Source organism: Crotalus tigris, unplaced genomic scaffold, assembly GCF_016545835.1.
Source record: "Crotalus tigris isolate CLP2741 ecotype Arizona unplaced genomic scaffold, ASM1654583v1 scf7180000018053.2689490, whole genome shotgun sequence".
In the NCBI taxonomy this organism is placed as follows: domain Eukaryota; kingdom Metazoa; phylum Chordata; class Lepidosauria; order Squamata; family Viperidae; genus Crotalus; species Crotalus tigris.
The window spans coordinates 1,177,471-1,203,635 of record NW_024096796.1 but is presented as its reverse complement, the minus strand read 5'-3'; the positions used below and the strand labels follow the sequence as shown (position 1 = coordinate 1,203,635).

Genomic DNA, 26,165 nt, shown 5'->3' with positions numbered 1-26,165 from the left:
TAAAACAGAAATTTACAGTTCTCTTTTTGTCTAATATATTTTCTAAAAACTTTTCAATGGCATTACAGTTGCATATAAATTAAGATTAATCCAGGTACAAAATGTCTGCTGACCAAACTTAAAAAAACAAAAACAACAAAACTTGCCACAGGAGCAAGCAATTATACTGAGGAATACATTGGAGCTGTATTTTTCAGAGCACAGAATATGTAGAATAAAACAATAAAACCTTAGGATGAGCATGCTAGAAAAGATCAAGCATCAATGGAAAACATTTATCTTTAATTACCTTTGAGCCTATCTCATCTGCAACCATATACTGCAGGGGTGTCAAACTGCCGGCCTGCAGGCCGGACACGTCACAACGAAACCGCGCCCACCCCATTGCCGGCAATGGGGGGAAAGTTCCAATATGCTGTGCGACGTCACGTGACATCACGAGTTTGACATATCTGATATACTGCTATCACTGACAAGTTTCAGAAGTTCTTAAACTGTATTGAGTTATTGTAGTACCTTGCATTTAACAGATGGCAACCAGAGCTCATCTGAATGTCTATAGCAGATTAAGGGATTACATCTTGAAAGTTCATATATTCTACAGCTCTATAAAGCCTTTCTCCTCTTGCAGTGAGAGGCAGGGGGTAGGATTCTAACCAGAAGAAACAAATGGATGTTTATTTTTCTCCTGTAATCTTGGCTGCAAGTCCTCAGAGTATCAAGAAATGAAGGAGCAGATTTCTTAACTGGGTTTGGGATTTAAGTCCTATGGCAAAAGCCCTGAGAGGACTGAAATCAGTAGGATAAAGCTGGCAGAGAAAGAATAGCAAAAGAATTTTGGTGTTGGCTGTGTGTATATGTGGGTGAATTTCAGTGTTGTTTTACTCAGCTGTATAGTTTTACATTCACTTGTACTTTCTTTTACTGTTTGTGGATTAACAGTTGCCACCTGTTGTATATAAATCTAAACTGCCTACAACTTGATTCCATTATGTTATTTCCCAAATATATATTTAGAGCTATTTTTTAACATTAAAATCCTTCATCACTACTCCAGTGTTGTGTTTGTACTGCACCATATATTCCAAAGTTTTTGGCCCTATTCATCCTGTTACAAGGAACAACACAATTGCTTAACAACCTAGTCCTAGGGAAGGGAGATTTTCTGGGCTGTCCCAACTACATTCCAGAAAACCAGGTGACATCTGCTGAGTCAAGAATAAGGATACCAGCTTGATTAACCCAGATGGATTGCTTTTGCTTTGGGAACTGCTATACCCATATACAGTACTTCAGAAGGCAGGCAGAGTTTGTGAATGCCTCTTTTCTACCATGGCCATCTTTCCTGCAGCCCTATAAGCACTACTTCAGATGCCACTAATACTAATATTCCTATTTGTCCACCTACTAGTAACCATAATCCATATTCATGAATCTTTCCACAAAATATTATCTTCCTTAACTTCTACATTATTCCTCAATTCTTTGTTATTCTTAAATCTCTTACATCTGTATCCCATGAAGCTTTATAGCTGAATGCCCATTCTCCAAGTTTCTAAAGGTTGATTTTGCACAGAATAGCAATGTGTCTGCAAAACTCAAATATTTGGAATGTTATCTGCCTTTAATGAGGGAAAATTCTCCAAAACTGCAGTATTACTGTTAAGATTTGCATCTATTTTGAACAAAAGATTGGAAATAAGTGTGTGTGTATATATAAATTATAAAGATATAATTACTTGATCAAGGTTGGAGAGGCTATTTGGATCCTGGCTAAGTCCTTGATATTGTCCCCTGAGTCGATCTCCAGCAGCTATCTTTCTGAACTTTTTTAAGTCTACAACATAAAGCGCACTAAGGACAGAGAAAGAACAGCTGTTAGATTCACTTGTATCTGAATTATACACTAAATAAGTAAAATGCAAAATAAATTCAGATTGGAATTTATTTATAACATTCAAAATAAATGTACCAATTACTCTCAGACTAAATAGTTTGGGATGCAAACTTATCACCTAATATGATATTTTCTTCCAGCCAAATGGCTTGCCCAGTATCCTGACTTCCAGAATCGGTAGCCATCCATCTCTCTGCGGCTTTCACAGAACGGTGTATAACCATAAGGTGCTCCATCCAAGTTGAAATCTCTTAAGTCCTTTAGGTCTGTACGCACAATCTAAAGAAAAAATAGTTCAGTTTAGAATTTTAGATATTATGTAGGAAACATAGAATTTGGATCTCAAATCTATTCACTTTCCTCTTAATTAAACATGATCTATGGCAACAATACTTTTCCAACCATTCTCAAAAGCTATACCCCAAATATATGGACTTTTATGGGAAAGGGTATGTCCAAAATACTATTATATGTTCCCAAATTTGGAGCTGCTTTCAGGAGAGGAATAAGGAGCCTTGTCCATTATCTCCACTTGTAGTCCATATACTAAAAGTAGTAAAACAAAAGTCAGCTTGAACCCATAGCATGGTATGTATTTTAATCAACTGGTTTAGTTTAATATATTTTAATTAAAAAAAATATATTAAGAAAGCCTGTAGATTTATGTGAAGCCAAGTGACAGATACCAGTTGGAATGAGTTCATATCAGTTCTTACTAGAGATCACAAACATTTAAAATGTTTAGTCCGATAGCAACTGTTGTTTAATCTCCTACAATCATTTGAGAGCTTGCTTGCAAATGTAGAGATTTTCATATCACCACTCCTTTCCTTACAGTTTCCTGCAACTATCATGCAGAACAGTACTGATGAAAAAAAGTTGTTCATCACACAGTAAACTATATGCTGATTTTTAGTATTTGTTTTCTGAGAAAGATTCTAAAATTAATGAAGGCAACCAAGTTCCAAGTTTTATAGAGGGAAAATAATAAGATTCCAATCAGAAGTCCAGGATACGACATACAACTTTCATGGAAATAGGCGGGAGATTACAGTATATCCATTCATTTTGCTAGATACACCAAACATGGTGCCATTCTTTGGCTTGTATCAAATATGAGAATTTGGTGGGTCTCTCTTTAGCACTGTCTCCTAAAAGGTGGTGCTAAAAGGGAATATTATTCCACTGATCTGTTAGGATTTTCCTAAGAATCTTAACACTCTCGTTATCTGGGAACAGTCATCCTGCCAGGTCTTACCATTTTCTTGTCATTAAGAAGGCTGTGGAAATCATTAATGTCAGAAGCCACAATAATCAATCAGAAGTGGCTTATGGCAAGCATACTGTTAATGAGTTGACAATCTAATACAGGATTTGAGTTTTGCAGCTTTGGTAATTTGCTGCCAATCATGAAGAATTAAGTGGCCCTATAGTGGATCATCTTTTATTTGTGGCTAGTCCTAGAGCTGGTCATAGCAAGCAATACCTTAATCGCCAACCAGATTAGGAGCTGTGTTACAAATAGAGCTATACTAAAAAAATTTGGAAACTGAAGTTATTGTGAAAAGTGGCAACCAGACTGCTTTCTGATTTGTGCTTTTGCTTAATTACGATTCTAGAATCAATTGCACTGGTTGCCATTGTGTTTCCAAGCATGTATCCAGGAGGCTGATTCTTATAAAGCCTTAAAAATTCTGGATCCTGGACCTCAATTCTCACAGGAGTCTGTTTTGGATACACTTCTGAATGTCCCACCATCAACAGTGGCTAATTTATGAGGAGAGTGGACAAGGCCCTTTCTATAGTAGCATCTAAACTGTTAAATACTCTCTTTAAAGAGATTAGAAATGTAGTTCCTTTCTTTAGATTTAAATGCACTATTAAATCATTTTATCCCATTTAATTTTCAAGGGGTTTTACATTGTCGGCTATTTTTTTACCTATGAATATTTCAAGGTTTATAAATTATTTTTAACATTTAAAATACAAGTTGTAGGGGGCCCTAGCTGAAAAAGACACCTTGGACATTCTTTTTAAAATAAGTAACATTTGAATCTTCAAAAGCACTTACCTGGTCAGCATCTACAAAAAGGAATTTATCAACAGCGAGGGGGAAAAGCACATCCAGAAAAAGAATTTTGTAACCCCAGATAATACGTTGCTTCTCTGTTTGCTGGTGAAGCCAGCGTGGCCACTTGTACTGGACAAACTCATACTGGAAATTGTACTTTTTAGCCATATATGGGATGAATTCCTGGAACAAAATATTAGTTACTGTCCTAACAGCTTTTAATACAAATTTAAAAAAAAAACCAGAAAGGACATGTTACATTATTCTTAACAAAGCCAGATATTTGGTTGTGAAAAATATTGAAGGCTAATGGTAAATATGCAAGGGAGAAAAGCAGGAATCTTCACATTTTGCCTAGGTCTCATAACCAACAAGGTTTAATTTTCTTGCACTCCTACATGTCTTATAAGCAAAGATTTATGTGGGGAAATATATTATAAGATGAAATTAAGAGTTATTGGTATATTGTCCTTTCTACCGTCTAGCAAAGAGGATTTTTAACTAGAAGCAAAACAACAACAACAACCACGAATAGTTACAGAATACACTGGAGAGAGAGAGAGGGAGAGAATTTCTGCAATTAGAATAGAATAGAATAGAATAGAATAGAATAGAATAGAATAGAATAGAATAGAATAGAATAGAATAGAATAGAATAGAATAGAATAGAATAGAATAGAATAGAATAGAATCTGGAAGGGACTTGGGAGGTCTTCTAGTCCAACCCCCTGCTCATGCAGGAGAACCTATACCATCTCAAGACAAGTGATTGTCTAGCTCTAGCCTCTTCTTAAAAATCTCCAGTGATGGAGTGCCCACGATTTCTGGAGGCAAGCTGTTCCACTGGTTAATTGTCCTCACTGTCAGGAAGTTTCTCCTTTATTCCAGGTTGTTTCTCTCTTTGTTCAGTTTCCAACCACTGTTTCTTGTCCTGCCCTCTGGTCCTTTGGAGAACAATTTGATGCCCTCTTCTTTGTGGCAGCCCCTCAAATACTGGAACACTGCTATCATGTCTCCCCTATTTCTTCTTTTCTTTAGACTACCAGACCCAAGTTCTGCAGCCATTCTTCATATGTTTTAGTCTCCAGGCCTTTGATCATCTTAGTTGCTCTTCTCTGGACTTTTTCCAGACTTTCAACGTCTTTTTTGTGATATGGTGACCAAAATTGGCTGCAGTATTCCAGGTGTGATCTTACTAGGGTTTTATAAAGCGGTACTAATACTTCGCGGGAACTTGATTCTATGCCTCTGTTTATACAACCCAGGATTGTATTAGCTTTTTTGGCTGCTGCTGAACACTGCTGGCTCATAGTCAAGTGATCATCCACTAGGACTCCAAGGTCCCTCTCACAGTTATTGTTTTTAAGCCAGGTCTCGCCTAATCTGTACTTGCACCTTTGATTTTTCCTGCCTAAATGTAGGACTTTGCTTTTCTCCACACTGAAACTCATTTTGTTGGATAGGGCCCATTATTCAACTTTGTCAAGATCTTTTTTGATCCTGAATTTGTCTTCTGCGATGTTGGCTACTCCTGCCAGTTTGGTATCATCTGCAAATTTGATGAGATCCCCTTCAATTCCCTCATCTAAGTCATTTATGAAGACATTGAAAAGTACTGGGCCTAAGACGGAACCTTGTGGTACCCCACTGCTTACTTCTCTCCATATGGATATAATGCCATTGAGGACTTCTCGTTGACTACTGTTTGCCAGCCAGCTTACAGATCCATCTGGTGGTGATGTTGTCTATTCCACCTTTTTCTAGCTTACCAAGGAGTAGATTGTAGTCTACTTTATCAAATGCCTTACTGAAGTCTAATTATACCACGGCCACAGCATTTTGCTGGTCTATTGGTTTAGTCACTTTATCAAAGAATGAAATAAGATTGGTTTGGAATGATCTGTTTTTAACAAACCCATGCTGGTTACTAGTTATAACTTTGTTTGCTTCTAGCTGTTTACAGATCTCTTTTTTTTATTATCTTTTCTAGGATCTTCCCAGATATTGATGTTTAACTGATTGGTCTGTAGTTTCCTGGGTCCATTTTTTTCCCCTTTCTTGAAGATGGGAACATTAGCCCTTTTCCAATCTTCAGGTACTTCCCTGGTGCGCCAGGATTTATTAAAGATATGGTGCAATGCTTCTGAGATAACATCTGCCAGCTCCTTCAGAACTCTGGGATGTAGTCTGCCAGGTCCTGGTGATGTATATTCGTCAAGGTCGGATAGGTGTTCTTTTACCATTTTTAATTTTTGTTTCTAGTTTGTCTTTTGCAGTGGCTATGGTTTCTTTTTGTGTAAATACTGATACAAAGAATGAGTTGAGCAGCTCTGCTTTCTCCCTGTTGCCTGTTATTTCCTGCCATCTTCTCTTTTTAGTGGATCTAGTTTCCTTGTTTCTTGTTAATATGTTGGAAGAAACTTTTTTATTATCCTTGATTTCTGTTGCAAGTCTTTGTTCGTTCTGAGCCTTTGCTTTCCTGATTTCATCTTTGCATTTTCTGGCTGTCTGCTGATAATCGGCCGTAGTTATGTGCCCCTCTTTCCATTTTTTGTATTTGTCCTTTTTGTCTTTCAGTTTGTCAGAGAGATCTTTGTGCAGCCATGCTGATTTCTTCTTGAATTTCTTGTTTTTCTTTTTCAGTGGTATTGTGTTGGTCTGGGCTTTCATGATCACATTTTTCAGGGTTTCCCACGCTTCTTGGGTTGTTTTCCCCTTTAGGATTTTCATCCATGGGATCTTTCCTAGATTCTCTCTGAGTTTGTTAAAGTCAGCTCTTTTGAAGTTTAAGACACTGGCTAGTGTTTGCATTATATTAAATTCCAGTATGATGTGGTCACTTATAATAGAAGCTTTTCTTCCAATTCACTAGAATTAAGTTCATTCCCATCATAATATTTGATCTCCATTTATAATGACTGTAGCAATTTCATTTCCCATCACTATTCATTATTGCTTTGAAATATGGTAGAGAAACCACTTTTGGCTTATAGGGAAGATACGTATTCACACATATATAGTATATATAGGTATAGATCTGAGAACTTGCTTACAAGATATATATATGTATGTATGTATGTGTGTGTATGTATGTATGTATGTATGTATTTGCATATTATTTAATATATGTTTGAAATTTGACACATTTTCCACCTTTGTCAATGTACTCCTGGCACAAGAATGTGTAATGATTCTACAATGTAATTTATTTCCCCAATTTGAGGAAAGTGAATAATGGACTAGATTTTCTTACATTATTTGATATTCAGTGTGGAAAAATGGCTAGGAATATGCTTGTAGTTCTAGCAATAAATGAGTCACATCCTAAATTATACACATATCTCCAGACTAACTGCATTCTAGCTAGCTATATTCTTTAGCCGAGATTCCCTGCAACCTGGATCCAAAATCTTACTCCCTCCCTCCCAAACATTGTAACTACCTGATATCAAACTGAAATAATTAAATAAGAACAGGTCGTGAAAGTGTGGGAAAATGAAAGGACGGAGATCTGGTTGTTCAGAAAAACAATGAGAAACAGCCATGAAAAAAAATACAGAATATGAAATGGTTGAAGATCTTGGGATGCAGACAACAAGAACATGAAAAGGAAAAACAAATCAGGGCCAGTAGGAGCTTAGAAAAAGAGATTGCTTGAAATGCAGAGAATTTGTTTTCTGTGGATTGAATGTTCTTTTGAAGCAAAATCAGAAGCATCTCTGCTTTTTAAGCAAGTTATTTATGGTTGAGCTCACTATTTTGCCTGTTTTGGACAGTTCTTTTGTCAATATTACAACCCTGTTGTGTGACTTAGTTTCTTTCCAGGTGCAATTCAAGATACTGATTATTAACCTTAAAGCCCTGTCTGGGATGGGGCCAAATTATCTGAGGCATTGCCTCCCCCTAAGTATATCTGCCTATTCCACCAGGCTGGATAGGATGGGCACACTCCAGGTACCTTCTCTCAAATGTTTTCATCTAGTGTGATCCAGGAAATGCACCTTCTCAATAGTGGCCCTGCTCTAAGGAACACTCCCCCCTCCCAGGTCCACCAAATCTTTAAAAGCTGGCTTTCTCAGAAGTATTGGGACAAGGTGAGGTTGGAGCCCAATGGTGATATTTTTTTCTCTACTGAGGTTTAAAGCTTATGAGATTTTGTTTGTGATTTTATTGCTTTTTTACTATTGTTGTGAGCCATCTAAGTTATGGTTTGGAAGATGAGCAACCGTATGTTATTATTAAATAAATAAATGTAACTAACATTCTTAAAAATATAAAGAAGATTTTTTTTCTTATAACAAACCTTAACTGTGGGCGATAAGTAATTCTTCAGAAACCAGAACTTCACTGAAGTCTCTGTGTGCTTCAGTACAGACAACATCATTATGCTGTTAAAAGAAATAAAAGTAAAAATCTAGAACTAATTTAAACCTTTATGTCTTACTTTTCTCCCATTTTGCAACTGTAATTAAAAACTTATGAAAAATCTTAACAAATCAACTATCTTAGAGAGCACTGGAAGGAGATAAAACTAGTTTTGTACTTTAAAAAGTGTAGTTAATTGCTTTAAGGTGTTCCTAAACAAAGGGCTGTAAAGAATGAAAACAAATCAGATTGTAGGATTTCCCATTAGCACCACTATATCAGAAGCTGAATGAGAATATATAAAATGGTCTACTCAATGTAGCACTCCACCTATGTGCCTGATATGTAGGTGGTTACGTTATATTTTAGAACTTTCATTTTTCTGATTGGTACTCTAAAATAGATTGGTATGAATTTCTGATTTCCCACTAATTAATACTGCTGAAAAAGACTCAATGCAAATATGAAGGCAGGAAAACTTTTAAGTAATGTATTAAACATGGGTTCATATTTCTGGCTTGGTGAGCATGTAGTCAGTACCAAGCCTAGAATACTGAATCTTTACTGACACCTCTTGGTTTCTACGACTAGGTGTTCTGAATTTCTGCAAATGCATAATTGACAAATGGGGCTAGGAGTTTTTTTTTAAAGAGTAACAGCTAATTTAAAATACATCATTAAAAGATTGTGATAATAGTTTTTAAAAAATCTAGACTATCTTACTTGCTTTATTTGAAAAATTCAGAAAGATTTTTACTCTTTGAGTCAGATATGAACTGTTTTAAAGCTTTATGAAATTCCACTGAAGGCCCATTAGAGATGTACATCAGTACTTATGTATGTAAAAAATGAACAGTGGGTGAAGTCTCTCATCACTTCCTAACAAAAGCTCACAAGTGCAGAATCAATGTCTTAATACTCTAAAATAAATCCTCATTCAGGTGTAAGCACACCACTGTTAAATCAATAAAGAGCATAGCTTTAGTACTGAGGAAACAGGAAAAGTCAATGTAGATATGGATCATACTGAAAAAAACAACATTATGATATTGGTGTTTCAATACTTAAAAGGGTGCCATAGGGAAAATTGGGAAAAGCAATTTTCCACTGCCACTGAGTTGAAATAATGGATATATGCTATAGATATACAGGTTTCATTTAAATATAAATAAAAAGTTTCTGATGGTAAGATCTGTGCAACAATCTTTCAATGGATGCTGTGGATTTTTTCCTCTGGACCTTTTCAGAAACAGGTTGTCCCTTCCAATTCTACAATGGTATGCATCTATAATTATAACATTTTTCTCTTATTTACTAGAAGGAATATTGTGTACAATAAACCCCAAAACCTAATAAATGAAGAAAATATAAATTCCTGCAAGTCATATATATGTTTGAGTAAAGCCTTCGTTCGAGACCTACCGAAGAAATCTCTCATATAGATGCCCTGATGCCACTGAAAAGATATTGATCACATCTTCCTTATCCTGTTTCACTTCTTCTTTCTTCTCGCCTCCTGTAAACCCCCTAAAACAAACAAACAAAGAAATAAACAAACAAAAAAGAACCTTCTTCAACGCTCCATTTAAAATAAAGTTTCTTTCATGTTATGTCATTCTATGAACTAATAATCATTATTGCAGATAGTGGTATTATGGCTTTAATAGAAACATATTAATAATATAAGCTATTCCAAATATTCTTAAAATTATGTTGTAAGGAATTAGATTCAGGAAATTCAACAGATAATGAAGGACTTGCAAGTATCTTTACCATTTCAGAGATTCCCAAAATCCAGACTCATTTTCATTAGTACCATCACTAAGTAAATCTTCATTTAGCATATCTGGCTTTTTCTGAACCTACAAAGACAAAATACAACAGAGGAGAATATAATGTGCTGAGGATTGAACTGTTGGGTTCTTAGTGATCTATGAGCTTCTTTTTCTCCTTGCAGAAACATCTGTTAATGAAATGTCATTAAAAAACTAAAAGAAAATTAAACTCAGAGAACACAAAGAACCTGAAAAAAAGAAAATAGTAAATTAGCTTAAATATGTTTAAACAAAACTGCAACACTGTTGCAGTTAACAATGTTAACATTGTTAATATTATATTTTAACTAAATTACAAATTATACCAGAATAAAAATATTATTTTTGAAATATATAAGAAAAATCTCATTGAAAATAGTACTTTACCATCCTTTTCAAACTCACCTTCACTTTAATAATTTTGCTTTTAAAATTGTTGATAACAACGACAACATCACTGGCATCTGGAGGAGAATCTGTCTCATCATGACTAAAAATTAATTACATTTAAAATATTAGCTTAGTAATCACTATTTTGCTGCCACTTTTCTCTGCTTTGTCAAAAAGTGGTTTTACTTCAAATAGTTTATGTTCCCCAAATTCTATTTTAGAATCATATTAATCCAACTATGGATATATACCATCATATAAACTTTTATGTATGAAACAAAAAACCTGACTATTACAAATGTAAAAGTTTCAAAATTCAAATGATCTTGCTCAAAATATTTCAAAATCTTGAGAAAGAAACATTCTTATTTTGAATTCAGGATAGTTGTTTAAAGCTTGAAATTCAGCTTTAAACCTCAGGGCTGTTTCAATCTCAGGACACTCCTGGCATAGTTGGGACATCACAACACTTCCAGTGAGTGAGGAACAGCTGTTCTAAACTGAAAGGAGGAGGGCATGTTAAGTTCAGAAGTGTTCAAATTCAAAACCGTCCAATGATTTAATTAGAGAAGTGAAATGAAGCAAACCTGACTCCAGAATTGTTTGAAGTGCCAATTCATAAGACCACCTAGGTTCTTCTAATGCAGTGCCACTTCTCTGAAACTGTCTCTCTAGGGCAGGGGTAAGCAACCTTGGCTCTTTTATGACTCGTGGACTTCAACTCCCAGAATTCCTAGCCAGCATAGCTCAGTTGAAGTCCACGAGCCATAAAAGAGCCAAGGTTGCCTACCCTGCCCTAGGGAGATCAGGCTAGTTATCTCTTTGCTGGACTTTCAAAAAACATTTGAAGACCGAGCTGCTTCCAAAATCCTTTCCCTGATTTGTGGTGGGATTTTGTAAGTGGATGTTTTTTTTTTCTATAAAAAAAAATGTCTATATAAAACTGTTGTTAACACTTGCTAACAAGACTTGTTTTTATTGTGGTAGCATAGAAATACTGAATGTTAAATAAATAACCCAATGCCATCTTGATGGAATGGCTATATCCTATAGAGTTTAGAAACAAACAAGTAGAATCATGATTTTTACCAACCTACCTGTAAATTTTGTAAATGTCATCAGACCTTCCCTTTCTGAGCCTTAGGAACCAGGAACCAGGATTGGCTTTTAACTGAAAATATCCCTAAAAAGGAGAAAGGGAACGGGAAAAGAAACACTTTAGTTGACCTCAGGCAATTTACTAAGTATCAAACTTTGATGCATAATTCAGCTGGATTTTGCTTGGCAAGTTGTGTGTGCAGGTGTGCCTTTGAGTCAGTTTTTGACTTCTGCATACTAGTTCCTGCAGTTTCTTTGGCAAGATTCTTCTCAAGTGGTGTGCCATTGCCTCCTTCCTAGGGCTGAGAATGACTGGCTCAAGATCAACCAGCTGACTTTGTGCCTATATTTCCCAATTTCTAGCCTGGTACCTTAACCACCACACCAAAATTCTCAGGGTTACAAATTTTAATTATTCATTACACAAAAAATATTATGACCTTAATAAATGATTATCAACCTCTGATGTCTAAAATGTCCTATCGATAAACTTTAATTAGACCTTAGACATACATATTTTTCAGTATGTATTTAACATAAATAACATATTGTTAATACCTGATAATAAAATATAATCTGAAACCAACACAAGAAAAAATATTAGAAAAGAATTACAGGATTTTCATAAAATGTTAAGGATCATTTTAAAAATTACATGAATTACGAATATTATCCTATTAAGGTGACCAGTTGAGAACATATATATAGCTCATTTTTTTCTTATCCTATTAACCTCTTTATACTGGATCATTCCTACCATCAAGGCTTTTTTTGTCATAGAATGCCCAGAATGGAGTTCTGGCACCTTTTTTGGATGGAACCTTGTAGGGTAGGCAAGGCGGGTTGTATGACGTGTGTGAGTTCCGGCATTTTTTATTCTTTTTTTACAAAAAAAGCACTGCCTACCATATTAACATTAAAACTATAATTTGTAATGCAAGTTGCCATTCTTATTTGATAAGACATAATACAACCAAGCAAATAAAATTGTTGTATTTTTTATTATTTTTATTATTAGTTATATATTGATGTTCCAGTCACTTCAGGAAGATGGTGGGCTGTAAATACTTTTAAGAAATAATACCAAATGCATATATCTATCAGCTGTTAGACTCAATCATGAATCCTAACACACATATTTTATAGATAGAAGATATTATCCATTCAGTTGTGTCCGACTCTTGGCAATTCTATAGACAAGGTCTATTCACATCTTCCAATCTTGCACTGCTTTGAGTTGTTCTATGCTCTGGCTGGTGCCAGCTTTGATAGTGACCCCCCACCATGTTCTTTGGCAGCCTGTTTTCCTTTTACCACTAACTCTTCCAAATACAATAGCTTTTTCCAGTGAATTTATAGATACTTATTCAAATATGAAGCCTGTCATTCCCAAGATCTCAAGAAAGTATCAGTTATTCCCACCCAGACTTTTAAAAAAAAAACATCAAAGGATGCTGGTTGTGTTAATTTACTATTTTGAATTGTATTTTGTTATTAGATTATTTTTCTCTATGTTATGATTGCAAACTGCTTTTTAAAAAAATCAGTTTCAAAAAATCGTAAATTGCCTAATAATGCTTAACACTTAATTCAACCTAGCCTGTAGTTTGTTTGTTTCTGGCTGAGCAAAAGCCACAATAAGAACTTTTGTGAAAGTCAAGAGGCATGGGATTTTTTTTTCTCTTTACATGATTAATTCCCTAGAAATAAAAAAAAAATGGCATATCTGTTTGCATACAAGATATAAGGTGAACTACTGGATATTCTGAATATTGGATTCCAGAAAATGCCTTGCTTGGTTTTATAAAATGGTCTGTCATATTTATGGCCAATTAAACATTTACAAATCTATTCCATATAGCATTCTACTTAACTTCAGTAAGATGGTCAGTCACTTACTAAATTGGCCATGACAATGGTGTCAACAACAACAGGGTCTGTTGATGTTCCAAGAGTGAACTGAAGACCTCTGGGAGGCTGCCCTGTAGTGATATCATAACAGTGCCCTTCCAAAAGGAGATGTTCTAATTCATACTCGGCTGCCACTACGCTCTCCACCTGTGTCGAAAGAAATAACCACTAGTTTAGCATTCAAAAGCTTAAATAATTAAAAACAATGATCTGCATCAAGAAGCTACAGCTGAAGTCAGAAAAGTATGATAAAATAATTCTATCTTACAATTTTAGATAATGCAGTATTCCAGCCTTGATAGCTGCAGCTAGGAAAACTACTCTTCTGTTAGATTTGTACCCAGAAATATGTACCCCAAATATTCACAACTCATTGCAAGAAAATGTCTACCACGAAGAGAGGTACAGATATTTTTATTTATTTTATATGACACCCTGCTCACCTGGAGGCAACTCTAACGTCACATACGCTATGTTCTGTTGTACAGTTTTTTTCCATTCTAGATTCTGCAACCATCTTACTAAGACAGCCTTACACAAGTATGTACTTTTCAGAGATACTGGAGCTTACAATACCTCCAATTCCCAGCAAGTGGGATTATGTAAAAAATTTTGGAACTTGCAATGCCAATTCATTTGGGGAGTACAAAGCTGGAATAATTGTTCTGGAAAATGCTCCAAGAGACCCTACCTAGACAAGTAGTTTTCACTGAATGATCAGTCACAAGGCACTTGAAAACTGGCTCACAATTATGATGGTCGCAGCACTCCACAATCATATGATCTCCATTTTCTGCCTACATTGTAGGCTTCCAACAAGAAAAGTTAATGTGGAACTGGCAGGAGGTCATAAATGGAGATCATGTGACAGCGAGATACTGCAATCATGCAGGATTTGATTAACAATTGTGCCAGCCATAACTGCTGTCATAAATGGGCACAATCATGTGATATCGACTTTACAACTGACTTGCTTAACAATGGAATTGCTGGTCCCAATTACCATTGTTAAGTTTATTTAACAATTAGCATTCATAGTTTGCCAGCTTCACGTTTCTTCTTGCTATTTAACATCACAGCATTAAAAAAAACAACTGACTGAAAAGCCTATTCTATAATAGAAAAATCAAACTCCTTGAAACAAAAATCAGCATATATTATTGGAAGATAAAAGCAAATAAATTATAGTCACCTTAACCTCCAAATCATCATGACTGCAGTACAAATTTTAATCTTCAGTTAGTTGACTAATAGGTTTTAGCTGCAAGCTTTATTTTCCAAATGAAATACTTCTATCTAAAACTTGAATACATATTAATAAATTTACCTCGTCCAAATAAATGTTGTCAAGATCATATGATGTTCTTACTGATTCCACCATCCAGCTCTCTGGAGTATTTAGATTCAGAGTAAATAAAGGAGATTGAGGCATATCCAGGAATTTGGCAAGTGGTCCAGGAATAAGATGTTTTTCTGCTGTAAAAGTAATTTCTGGCTCCAGAACGTAGCGATAAAAGCTTAGAGGTAAAGATGACAAATATTTAAATGTTTTAGTATTAAACATTTGTTTTCTTTCTGGTTGCTTGCAGACATTTCATTACCAGACTAGATAATTTCTTCATCTTAGAAGGAAGTAGGATTTGTTCTCTGTTTATATGGGGTGACATGATAGCAGTGTTCCAATATCTCAGGGGTTGCCAGAAAGAAGAGGGAGTCAAGCTATTCTTCAAAGCCCACTGAAGGCAGGACAAGCAGCAATGGATGGAAACTAATCAAAGAGAGAAGCAACCTTGAACTAAAGCAAAGTTTCCTGACAATTAGAACAATTAAGCAGTGGCACAACCTGCCTCCAGAAGTTGTGAATGCTCCAACACTGGAAGTTTTTAAGAAGAGATTGGACAGCCATTTGTCTCAAATGGTATAGGGTTTCCTGCCTGAGCAGGGGGTTGGTCTAGAAGACCTCAAAGGTCTCTTCCAACTCTGTTGTTGTTGTTGTTGTTGTTATATACAGTAGCTTGCCCTGTTAGTGTTGGTGGGGATGGAGTATTGTTTTCTCCTTGGTAATTCCTTCATTGGGCTGTTGTTTATTGTTTGATTCTCTAATGTTAATTCTGGTATTAGGATCAATACCAGACAAACAATGAAAACAAAAATAAAATTAATAAACTTAAATAATAAAAATAAAATTAATAACTAGTTGCAGCCTGCAGTTTTCAAACATTAGTATTAAAAAGCACAGTAATCATAACATTTTATCAGTATTACTATATTCTGTTACATTTGACTCACCTTTTCAGAGGCATGTCGGAGAGTTTGGATTGACAGTTCATAAAAACTCTGAGATTCATATTTATAAGTTTGTTCAATACCTAAATCAAGAGGAAAAGACACATAAATCTAAATGCAATTAAAGTACACATTTCTTGCAATTTCTTCCTCTTTTCATATCCCTAATGTTCTGTCTACTAGCTTGTTAATATCGAAATGCACTCCTCATTACAGGATCACTGCAAAGTTATTAATCTGAGAATTATATTACACATATAACTAACATAAGAAAGATTAAAAGTTAGTTACTTGATAAATCAAAGTCCTGTCCAAACGCATTCAATTTAATTCAAATCTCTTATCTTCTTGGTCTGTGCAAATCCCTTGAAAGAAACACTGTGCAACATAAAGGAGCACATTTGAATCTCTAAAACAGCCTCACATCTTTTTAAGTTCATTCAGCTGCTTCTTAAATGAACTCCTATCTCTATATGCATGTGCATGCTCAGGCTCTCCTCCTTGCTTTCCCCTCCCCTCAGTTAAGTGAAGCAGATGTGCAGGGGAGAATAGATTCTGGCTTAAAACACAGAAAGTCAAATCTGGAGAAAAGTACATATGCTTTAATTTTTTTTTAATTTAATAAAGAACTTCTTCCAAAGGATTTGTTCAGGTCATTAATTATGTATTTTAGCAGTTTCCATATTAATACATAATGCTTTTAAATCTAACATCGTAAGTCTCTTTTGTTTAAAGCAGGGGTGTCAAAGTGCCGGCCTGCGGGCTGGATGCATCACAAGGAAACCACGCCCACCCCATTGCCGGCAATGGGGAAAAAGCTCCGATACGTCATGCGACATCACATGACATCACAAGTTTGACATATCTGGGTTAAAGCTTTACAAGTGTGTTCTTAAGAGTTATTATTACTCACAATAAGCTAAGATAAGGCAAGATAATTGTATATTTTGCATGTTAAGGGTGAATTCTTTTACAACAGGTTTCACACATTGCTTGTAAAATGGGAAGCTTATTTCCTCTGCTGATCAAAGAAGGAACATCCATCAATCCCCAAAATATTTCAAACATTTTTCAGTTATCAATGCAATAATAATAATAATACAATAATGATTGCAATAATAATTTCACACCATAAGCAGTGGAGCAAGTCTTTGTGCCTCTCTAGTGGCAGGATCAACAATAGCCACAACATCAAAATATATTTCTCCCTCTTTTGGTCTCAACTTAATTGCACTAGAAAAAGAAAAAAGAAAAAGAAACTACAGTATGTACAATCTTGATTTTTATATTTAGTCTATGACAGAAAAATCAACCAGTCTAAAACATTTATGAATTCCGTTTTTAGAACAGTTAATGAGTCAACTCATAATCCATTACTATTTTATCTTTTAAATACTTCCTTAACACTTTTTGAAGAAAATATGCATGGAAATTCAAATGAATGAAATCTTTTCAGGATTATTTATATTTTACAGAACCTGAATGCATATTATTCTTGGTAGACAGACAAGACCAATTAAGAACCACTCTTACAGATTATTTTACCTGTATCTATCCTCAAAGAATTGGTATTCAATCCTGGCCTCTCCCTTTGGTTGTGCAGACAGAAGAGCATCCACCTTCATGACAAGGTCACTTGCACTGAAGAAAGAAAAAAAGACCATCTTGCCAATGTTTTCTTCCAATGTAATTTTCATTAAAAAGGTCACTTGATGAGATGTAGTAACAAAAAAACAAAAACAAACCATAAGTGTTACTTTTGCAAATGATAAAATAGTCTATGTATGAAATCCAGTGGCAGTAAATGCAAGCAAACTGGCTGTTTCTCTTTGCTTGCTTACAAGAGAGATATCTATTTCATTCCCCTCGCTCTGAGGACTGGCTTGGGAGGGGCACAGAGAGATACTGGAGGATGGAAGGACCAGAAGAAGGATGAAGCCATTAGAATGCAAATTAAAAAATCAACTCAAGGCAACCAGAAAGCTACAAGGCAAAGGGGGAATAAGAGATGAGACTCATTCTGTGAACAGTGAAGAAGTTGGTTTTTATATGCTTTTCAAAAAGAAGCAATGTAGAGGTAATCCTCAACTTATAACCATTCATTTAGTGACATTCGAAGTTAAAGCGGCACTGAAAAGTGACCTAGGACTGGTTTTCACATGACTGTTGCAGCAGCAGCCCCATGGTCACGTGATTAAAATTGGGCACTTGGCAACTGGAATGTCTTTATGACTATGATCACTGGGGTCATGTGATCACCATTTTTAACCCTCCTAGCTGCCAAAGTCAATGGGGAAGCCAGATGCACTGAACAACTGCTTGATTCACTTAAGAATTGCAGTGATTTGCTTAGCAACTGTGGCAAAAAAGGTTGTAAAATGGGGCAAAACTCACTTAACAATCTCCTGCTTAACAACAGAAATTTTGGGCTCAATTGTGGTCATAAGTCAAGGACTACCTGCATCGTGTTTTATACTATCTGCTCATGCTATTATAAAATAAGGTTTAAATATTTTCAGTCAAGTGTTCTTCTAAATACTATGAATGGGAGTCAAACTGTAATACCCCCTATCACATTACAGATATTGAGCTAACAGAAAAAATGTAAATAAAAGTAACAGAATCAATATAAGTTAAAATCTTTTGATACAATCTCTCTACATTTAAAATCACCTGTATTTTAAAGATATGTCTGTATCTGCAAAATAAACTTAGAATATACTATGCTTTTTCTGCCTAATAAGCCCTGGTTTTGCCAAAGACCTTATTCTTCTTTTTTTAATACGCAACTGCCAGTACCATTATGTGGAGGGGGCATGACAGAGGAAGAATGTCTCTTTATATTCCATAAACACTGAAACCACCAACATTCTTCAGTGAAGAATTCCACTTCCTTTCCATAACCTACTCAATTTTACTTACAGATCTTCTTCCACTCCTAACTGTTGTACATGAGATTTTATTTTCTGACCAGATGTCTTTATAATAATATTTTCTAGCAAGTGGAAGTCATCCTGGTTAAAAAGCTCCCCAGCTTCCAATGGACCAATAATCTGAAATGAAGATGAAATGGTTTGATCATGATCATGATCACTACAAAGTGATCTAAATTGAACATATCCTGCAACATGCACCATATCTTAACACGCATTACCATTGGGAATACAACACATATACAATACCTTTGCAAAGTTTTTTTTAAATAGTAAAAAATGGCAATATTTCATTTAGATCAGTATCAGTACTACTCTGCCATATCAGGTGATTTTACATGAAACGGGACCATTCTGATTATGTCACCAAAGCATAAGAATATTCTCTTTCAAGATGTTTGTTCAGTTTCTCTCAGTATTAGGGCTCACTGAGGTTGTAACAACTTTTCCTGCCTGCAGGATCAATATGGCTGCTTGATTATTTGATGCAATTGTTTTATTTTAGTTTGGTCACTATTGTTATTAACTACCTTGGTAGTCTTTCATGATAGTTATGAATAAACAAGTACTTCTACATTGATTGCTTACTGCACACAATTGCTAGTAAAAAATACATTTCATTGCTAGTAAAAAATACATTTCATTGCTATATGTTAAGATGTATTTTTTATATAAAACATAAAACAACAATTAAAGAATGAAGCTGGAAACAGCAGAATAAATGAGTCCTACAATAGCTTAATATAATATAAGCACTTGAAACAGTAAATTTAAATAGCTGCTAGTGTGGAAAGTAGAGCAGTGACCTAGGTACTCTGCAGCACAAAAAGAGAAAGTAAAGTGTCTGGGAGAATAAGAGAGTTTTGTCTGGAATAGAAAATAATTGAGGGAGGACCAGGTTTGCCTCTCTGGAAGTGTTTCAGAACTGGAGGTATAAGGAGGGAGGGAGGGATACGCCTTCATCTTTATAGCAGTCTATTAAGTTATTTCTGAGCAGATCTTAACATCACAAAGGATTTATTTGGAGCAACTAGTTATGAAGGACAAAATATTCTCACATAAATGCTATTGTAAAGCCATCCTGAATAATCACCAACAGGTTGGAGTTGGAACATATTAGCATAGATTACAACACCACATTTGCCTATAAAGGTTGGTCTGATTATTACACTCATGCAGGGAGAAGCAGCTGATTGTTCTCCAATTTTGGGAGATCGGGTAAACCCAGAAGTGTTTTTTGGTATTAGTGGTGAAGAGCTTTAGAAGATCTTGACCACCATGTTAAGAACTTAATTCTTCCAAAGGATATTTGGTTTCATAACACCTCTTTGTTAGGTTTTTGTATGTTTAATGGGTTCTAGATCTCGTTATATTTCTATATTTCTGTATTTAATTTGTAAGTTGCCAAGAAACTATTATATTATGTGGGGTTAAGTCTAATAAACAGATAAATAAATAATAATAGGCCATCAAAATTTTGAATTCAGAGATAGATGACTCACAGTTGAAAAGCTATAAACATACACTGCAGCAAAGAATATACATAATAAGTCCATTTTAAGAAGCCCATTTTATCTTTTCAGAGAAACAGAAGACTTAAAAATATGGTCAGGAATTTGATTTACATTAAAATGAATCCAAAATTAGCATTCTCTTGTATAGAGGGGAAAAAAATACCACATTAGGACCAAAAACATCTGCAAGTAAAACATTGCTTGTTTTATAAATATAATTTGCTCACCCTTCCGTTGCTAATCACCGCTCTCTGTCCTTTCTTCAGTTTAAGAACATCCCTGCAGTACACAGCATGTGAAAGGATAAAATCCACTTTAGGAGCATCAAGAGCTGCTTTAAATGTATTGATTTCCATACCCTAAAATGGGGGGGGGGGAAATATTTCATTAAAAGACAATGTGATGCATCTTATCCTGTCTGGAATTTAGAAAGGAAGCTGCAATTTAGAAAGAATGCCGCTGTGTTTTGCTATTATTCCTACTGTGTTTGTTTATCTTACAGTAAAAAGGCCATCTTCAACACTTACTCCAACAGCAAATTCTGTGATATCTGTTCCAGCCTCCAGCATCTTTGCATTCTCCTCTTTAAGTAATTTTGTGATAAAATTTTTGGCATTGTTTGATGTCTGTGTCTGCAAGGCTGCCCATATGGCCCTGGCAATAATTGTGGTTTCAGTTGCTGGGTCTTCACTGGGATTGTTAATCACACCAATTCGGATAAAATTACTGGACTTCTACAGAAGAAAATGAATTGCAGATTAAAAATGGTTATTTTACAGTTCTTAAGTGAAAGAAAGAGCTGTGACAACCAGCAAGTCAGCATTTTTTTTTTTTAACAGAGATCACAAGCCAATTTGATATAGTGATTAAAATGCTGGCCCAGAAACTAGGAGACTGTGAATTGTGATGCCATTTTAGGAATGAAAATCAGCTGGGTGATTTTAGCAATTAAGCCTGGATTAGATTTCTATATCACTGCACATCAGGAACACGTGAGTCTGTCGTTTGGGGATGGTTGCATAGGTGCAAAGTTGCATTTATATTTCTGCAAATGTTAACATTCTGACTAGGGGGTGCTCAAAGAGGAAGTCAGATCAGCCAACCAAACATAGGACGCATACCTCCACACAACACGCAGTTGGGATTTAGAGATATGCCCATTTGCAGACATCTACAACTTGCGCTTATCCATCAACCCCTTCACAGCATAGGTATGCAACAACACCAATGTGCAGTTGTGGGCAATTCTAAATCAAGCTTCATTCTTTCTCAGCCCAACTTATCTCAGCAAGGTTATTGTTGTAGGGAAAATAGGAGAAATATTATGTATGTTTACTGCTTTATTTATAAAAAAAGGATAAAAATCTAAAAAATAGTAAGAAGAAATGGCAGATTGAAGACAGTTCTGAGAAATGGAGCCAATGAGCATGGCAGAATGAAGAACCATTTGAAAATATAAAAACCCAACAGTTTTTCTTATCTATCTTCAAAAATCAAACAAGTCATAAAACTCAGTCTTCCCCCACTCCCCGCTCTTTGATGAAGATGTTAGCTGCATACTTGGTGTTTGATAGCATCATATAATAGTTGTCTTCCAGATGGTTTATCAAAATCTCCAATGATCCAAAATGTCACTGGTCTGACAAAAGTATCATCTGTGTAAGAAAAAGATAAAAGGAAGAAAATTGAACGTGATCCTGTCATAATGCATAATGCACATGTTGGGCATATGCAGTGTGTAGAAAGCAATTTTTAGACAATATCAAAATTATTAGGCTATTAGTATTTATGAAAAAATCGAGTGTTTATTTTAAATCAAGCCTATTTTGCAAGAATGAAAAATAAGCATGTGCATGTGATATCTTATGAAGTTATTATTCTAATAAAGTTATTATTACACCACTAATTTCAGAATTTTTTAAAAAGTAATATAGAAAACCTGCAAGAAAGTTAAGAGATACATTTTATATGAATACTATAATTCAAATTGTTATTCAAAGATTTCTTAAAAACAATATGCAATGATTTCTTATTCGCAATAAGTCCTAAGCCAGTAAGACTTAAAGACCATTCCTTAAAAGATTAAAATTAGTAATATAAGTGAGAGAGAGAAAAAGAAACACTCAAGGTCATTACCATAAATTTCCTTGGAGGACATTCCTGACAAAAGTAAAATAGGAAAGAGTGGAAAAACATAAAATTAGTTGACAGAATTGACCTCATTAAATATCCAAGAGCCATTGTAGGGCATATAGTACCCTTATAACCAACTCAAATGCAAAATCAACTAAGAATGACTTTGTTACCAGCAAATGGAAAATAAACCTCCATATCTCAAAGCTGTATCATATCTGATTTGAAATCAGGTTGACATTTCATATTTCTTTCTTTACAATTATCTATCAGGTTCTTGTCACCTCAAATTCCACATAAACCTCCCTAGCAGCACCATCTGACTTCTGAACTCCTTTTACTAAAATTATTTTTCTCCTTCAGTAGGAAGAAAGATAGTAGCCTAAATTGCCCCTTTCTCCCAAAGAAAGCAAACAAAATTGTTGCCTTTCCTTTGCCAGAAATATTGGTAACTATTTGCAGGAATGTTTATCCCTAATGTTAAAAAAAGCTTCTTGCTTCAGTTGTTCTTCTGTTAAACAATTATCTAGCATGGAATCTGCAGCCCAGAGGTATCATAACTAGCCGCCATATTTGATATTAAAAGTCTTTGAGGAACAAAATAATACATAAGGATGGTCCACTATTTTAGCAAGGTTCACCCACTGATGTGACTAAAAGAGTTTCTGTAATGAAACCTAATCTGAAGCTAGCCAGTCAATTTCATGCTCTATTGAATGAGACTAGCTACCCCTCCAAAAATACAGTCCCATCATGTCTAAAGAGATGTCTTAACTCTGCCTCCTTTAATTAAACTTGAACTATTCCTTCCATAAATAAAACGGAGAGGTTATTGGCCTAAGCTCGTTTCTACAGCAGAACTAAGACAACATTTTGGAGTAACAACTCCCCAGTTCTCATCTATATTTTCAAACTTCCATTCCTAAAACTCATTCAAAGAATAACAATAATAGAATAAGAGAGAATAAGAGAAAGTTGAGGATACCCATAATTTAAATGTTGTTTCCTAGACATTGGATGAAATATTTTTAATATAGCTGCTAGTTAAAAATCTGGATCCCAAATAAGCTTTTTAACGAGGCAACTGGACTTTGTGTTTCTTTGAAGACGATTCGCTTCTCATTCAAGAAGCTTCTTCAGCTCTGACTGGATGGGGGGGGGGGGAATGGGAAGATTTATACTCCTGCAGAGAGCTGTTCATTTGCATTCTTTTAGCATTTATGAAGTTGTTGTTTTTTTTCCCCAATGTACAGATCTGCATTGGGGGAAATGAAACAACAACTTCATAAAGGTATGGCACAACATAGGAGAACAAACCCATCAGGACAAGAGTCAGGAATCCATCTGCGCTTAAAAGACAAAGGCCACTCTTTCGAAGACCGCAAAGTTCACATTTTGCAGAGGATGGCTGGTTTGGAAGAGAGGTCAAAGAGGCCATCTATGTCAAAATTAAACAGCCCTCTCTCAACAGAGGGATACGACATCATCTATCTCTAGTCTACAATATAGTCCTTTCAACAGTTCCAAAGAAGGCTCCACAGCCATTTGCACTACTCAGGTGACCCTGAAGACACAGATAAGCCTCCAGGTAGCATTAACGACTCACTAAAGCAGTGGTTCTCAACCTGTGGGTCGGGACCCCATTTGGGGTCGAACGACCATTTCACGGGGGTCGCCAAACAACACAGTCCGCCATTTTTTCCCCCTTTTCCTTAGCTGTGCTACTCCCTTTTATTCTATTGGCTTTTGAAAGCCAATCGAATAGACTCTCTTGAATAGAGTCTAATTCTATTGGCTTTCAAAAGCCAATAGGAATTGTCCAGGCTGTCTCTGCCCTGCTGAGCCTGCCAAAAGTCCCATTCTGCAAACGGGGCTCCACCAGTTGAGTAGTCCTCGACTTACGACCGGTTGAGTAGTCCTCGACTTACGACCAGTTGGGGGGTCACGGCATTAAAAAGGTTGAGAACTACTGCACTAAAAGAATGCAAATGAACAGCTGTCTGCAGGAGTATAAATCTTTCCATTCCCTGCTATCCAGTCAGAGCTAGAGGTAAAATTCAATACTTATTTATAAACAGAGTTGACAGTTGACCACAGGGTTTACAGAAATAAATGTATAATAGCAGAGCAGGAAAGAAGTGACAGAAAATTATGTATTGCACATAAAAAATAGCATAGTATAGTATAGCACAGTGGTCCCCAATCTTCCAGGCTCCGTGGACCAGCAGCAACAGTGGCAGAGGGGAGAAGGAATGGTTTTGTGTGCACACCTGCCACTTGTGCAAATGGAGCTTTGCGCACTTGCGTGTTCACCCACCACTTGTGTGGCCTGGTTTGGGCTGCGATTCGTAGTGGTCCACAGACCAGGGTTTGGGGAGCCCTGGTACAGCAGACAAAAGGACAGAGGAAAATCATTTCACCTTGCAATGGAAGCTTTTTTTTCCTAAATTACTTGGAGTGTTTAATGTAATAATTACATTATTTATAAACAGATTATAACAGGTTGACTTTTTATATTCTGCTCCACAGACTACTAAATGTAAATGAAGGTAGTTATGTACTAAGATTGAGAGGGAAATATGTTTTAAACTAGCATAAAGAGTCACCAGAAAACCTTTAAGGCTTCATTAGTCTTTTGAACAAAGAACAACTGTGCATAATATGGTATAAGTATTTTCCTCATTAGATGCAATACCCAAAGACGAAGAAAGAATTCATAATGATACCTTTTTTAGTTAGGTAAGTCATGCTGTTGGCTATAGCAGCTGTCTTGTCCTTGGAATCCAAGGTACTAAATCTAGCATAATCATCCACATAGAAATTATCTAGGAAAAAAAAATTGTGATTACTTTTAAGAAGAGAAATATCTTACTTAACATGAGCAACTAGAACAAATGAGACACCTTATCAGCAAACCATTTATAAGCACAAAGATGGTCATATCAACATTTTAATGTTTGATTTTATAGATCTGAGAAAATTATAATTATCTCTGTACAGTGTGCATTTTATGCAAACAGGCCTCCTCAAATATGAAAGGATTTACATTCTGCAATCATTGCGTTCCAGGTGGAATTGTCAATTATTCATCAAAATATTTCTATCCTCAAATTCTTCTCAAATTTCCAAAGCTGCTTTTGAAGGTTGTATGATATTCGGTTGCTGATATGAAGAGACTTTCATGTAGGAAATAAATAAATAAAACCCCCATGTGTGCATTTAAACATTTTTAGGTATGTATGAAGGAACTCTTTGCATCCCATGCATATTTGAGGAGGTATTCTGTTGAAAAATTCTTTAATAAAAATTATTTTTAAAAAAGAAGAAATCCTATCTCCTGAGTCTTGAAAATAAATATTTTAAAAATACATTCCTTGACCGGCAAAAGATTGTACATGTATACATAATACCGCATCAGGGCAGACAAACAAATATACAACACATACTTCCACTCTATTTTCTGTTCTCTTTACAAGTTCTCTACTGTTTTCAATCTATCCGTTCACCCATTTATAATATGGTTTTAATGAGGTTCAAGAGATAAAGTCACTGTAACAACTTGGTCAAGATCTCAGGTCCAAATGTGACGCTCTCTAAACTTGGTTGTTTTCTTGCAGACATTTCATTACCCAACTAGATAACATCATCAGTACTTTAAGGGAGTAGGATACTAACTCAGACAAACAAGCTAATAATAAACAATAGCCTAATCAAGGAATCACCAAGAACACTCCTCCCCAACACTGACAGGGT

General features: G+C 35.5%; 1 protein-coding gene across 2 annotated transcripts in view; it reads right to left on the bottom strand.

The window, feature by feature from the left end:
- Positions 1–26,165, bottom strand: part of UGGT1 (UDP-glucose glycoprotein glucosyltransferase 1) — a 50,592-nt gene that overhangs the window by 3,736 nt on the left and 20,691 nt on the right. The window contains exons 20-38 of one of the 2 annotated variants that reach the window (XM_039347152.1): positions 25,139–25,237; positions 22,416–22,439; positions 21,840–21,934; positions 20,807–21,013; positions 20,507–20,638; positions 18,755–18,885; positions 17,378–17,473; positions 16,963–17,065; positions 15,836–15,915; positions 14,874–15,063; positions 13,535–13,693; positions 11,635–11,720; positions 10,553–10,637; positions 10,107–10,195; positions 9,756–9,860; positions 8,272–8,356; positions 3,969–4,151; positions 2,016–2,176; positions 1,740–1,854 (exon numbers count right to left, since the gene is read on the bottom strand). In XM_039347152.1, the coding sequence (XP_039203086.1) occupies positions 1,740–1,854; positions 2,016–2,176; positions 3,969–4,151; positions 8,272–8,356; positions 9,756–9,860; positions 10,107–10,195; positions 10,553–10,637; positions 11,635–11,720; positions 13,535–13,693; positions 14,874–15,063; positions 15,836–15,915; positions 16,963–17,065; positions 17,378–17,473; positions 18,755–18,885; positions 20,507–20,638; positions 20,807–21,013; positions 21,840–21,934; positions 22,416–22,439; positions 25,139–25,237 (2,225 nt within the window). The remainder of the gene's footprint in view (positions 1–1,739; positions 1,855–2,015; positions 2,177–3,968; positions 4,152–8,271; positions 8,357–9,755; positions 9,861–10,106; positions 10,196–10,552; positions 10,638–11,634; positions 11,721–13,534; positions 13,694–14,873; positions 15,064–15,835; positions 15,916–16,962; positions 17,066–17,377; positions 17,474–18,754; positions 18,886–20,506; positions 20,639–20,806; positions 21,014–21,839; positions 21,935–22,415; positions 22,440–25,138; positions 25,238–26,165) is intronic. The other variant, XM_039347153.1, reaches the window with a different exon arrangement.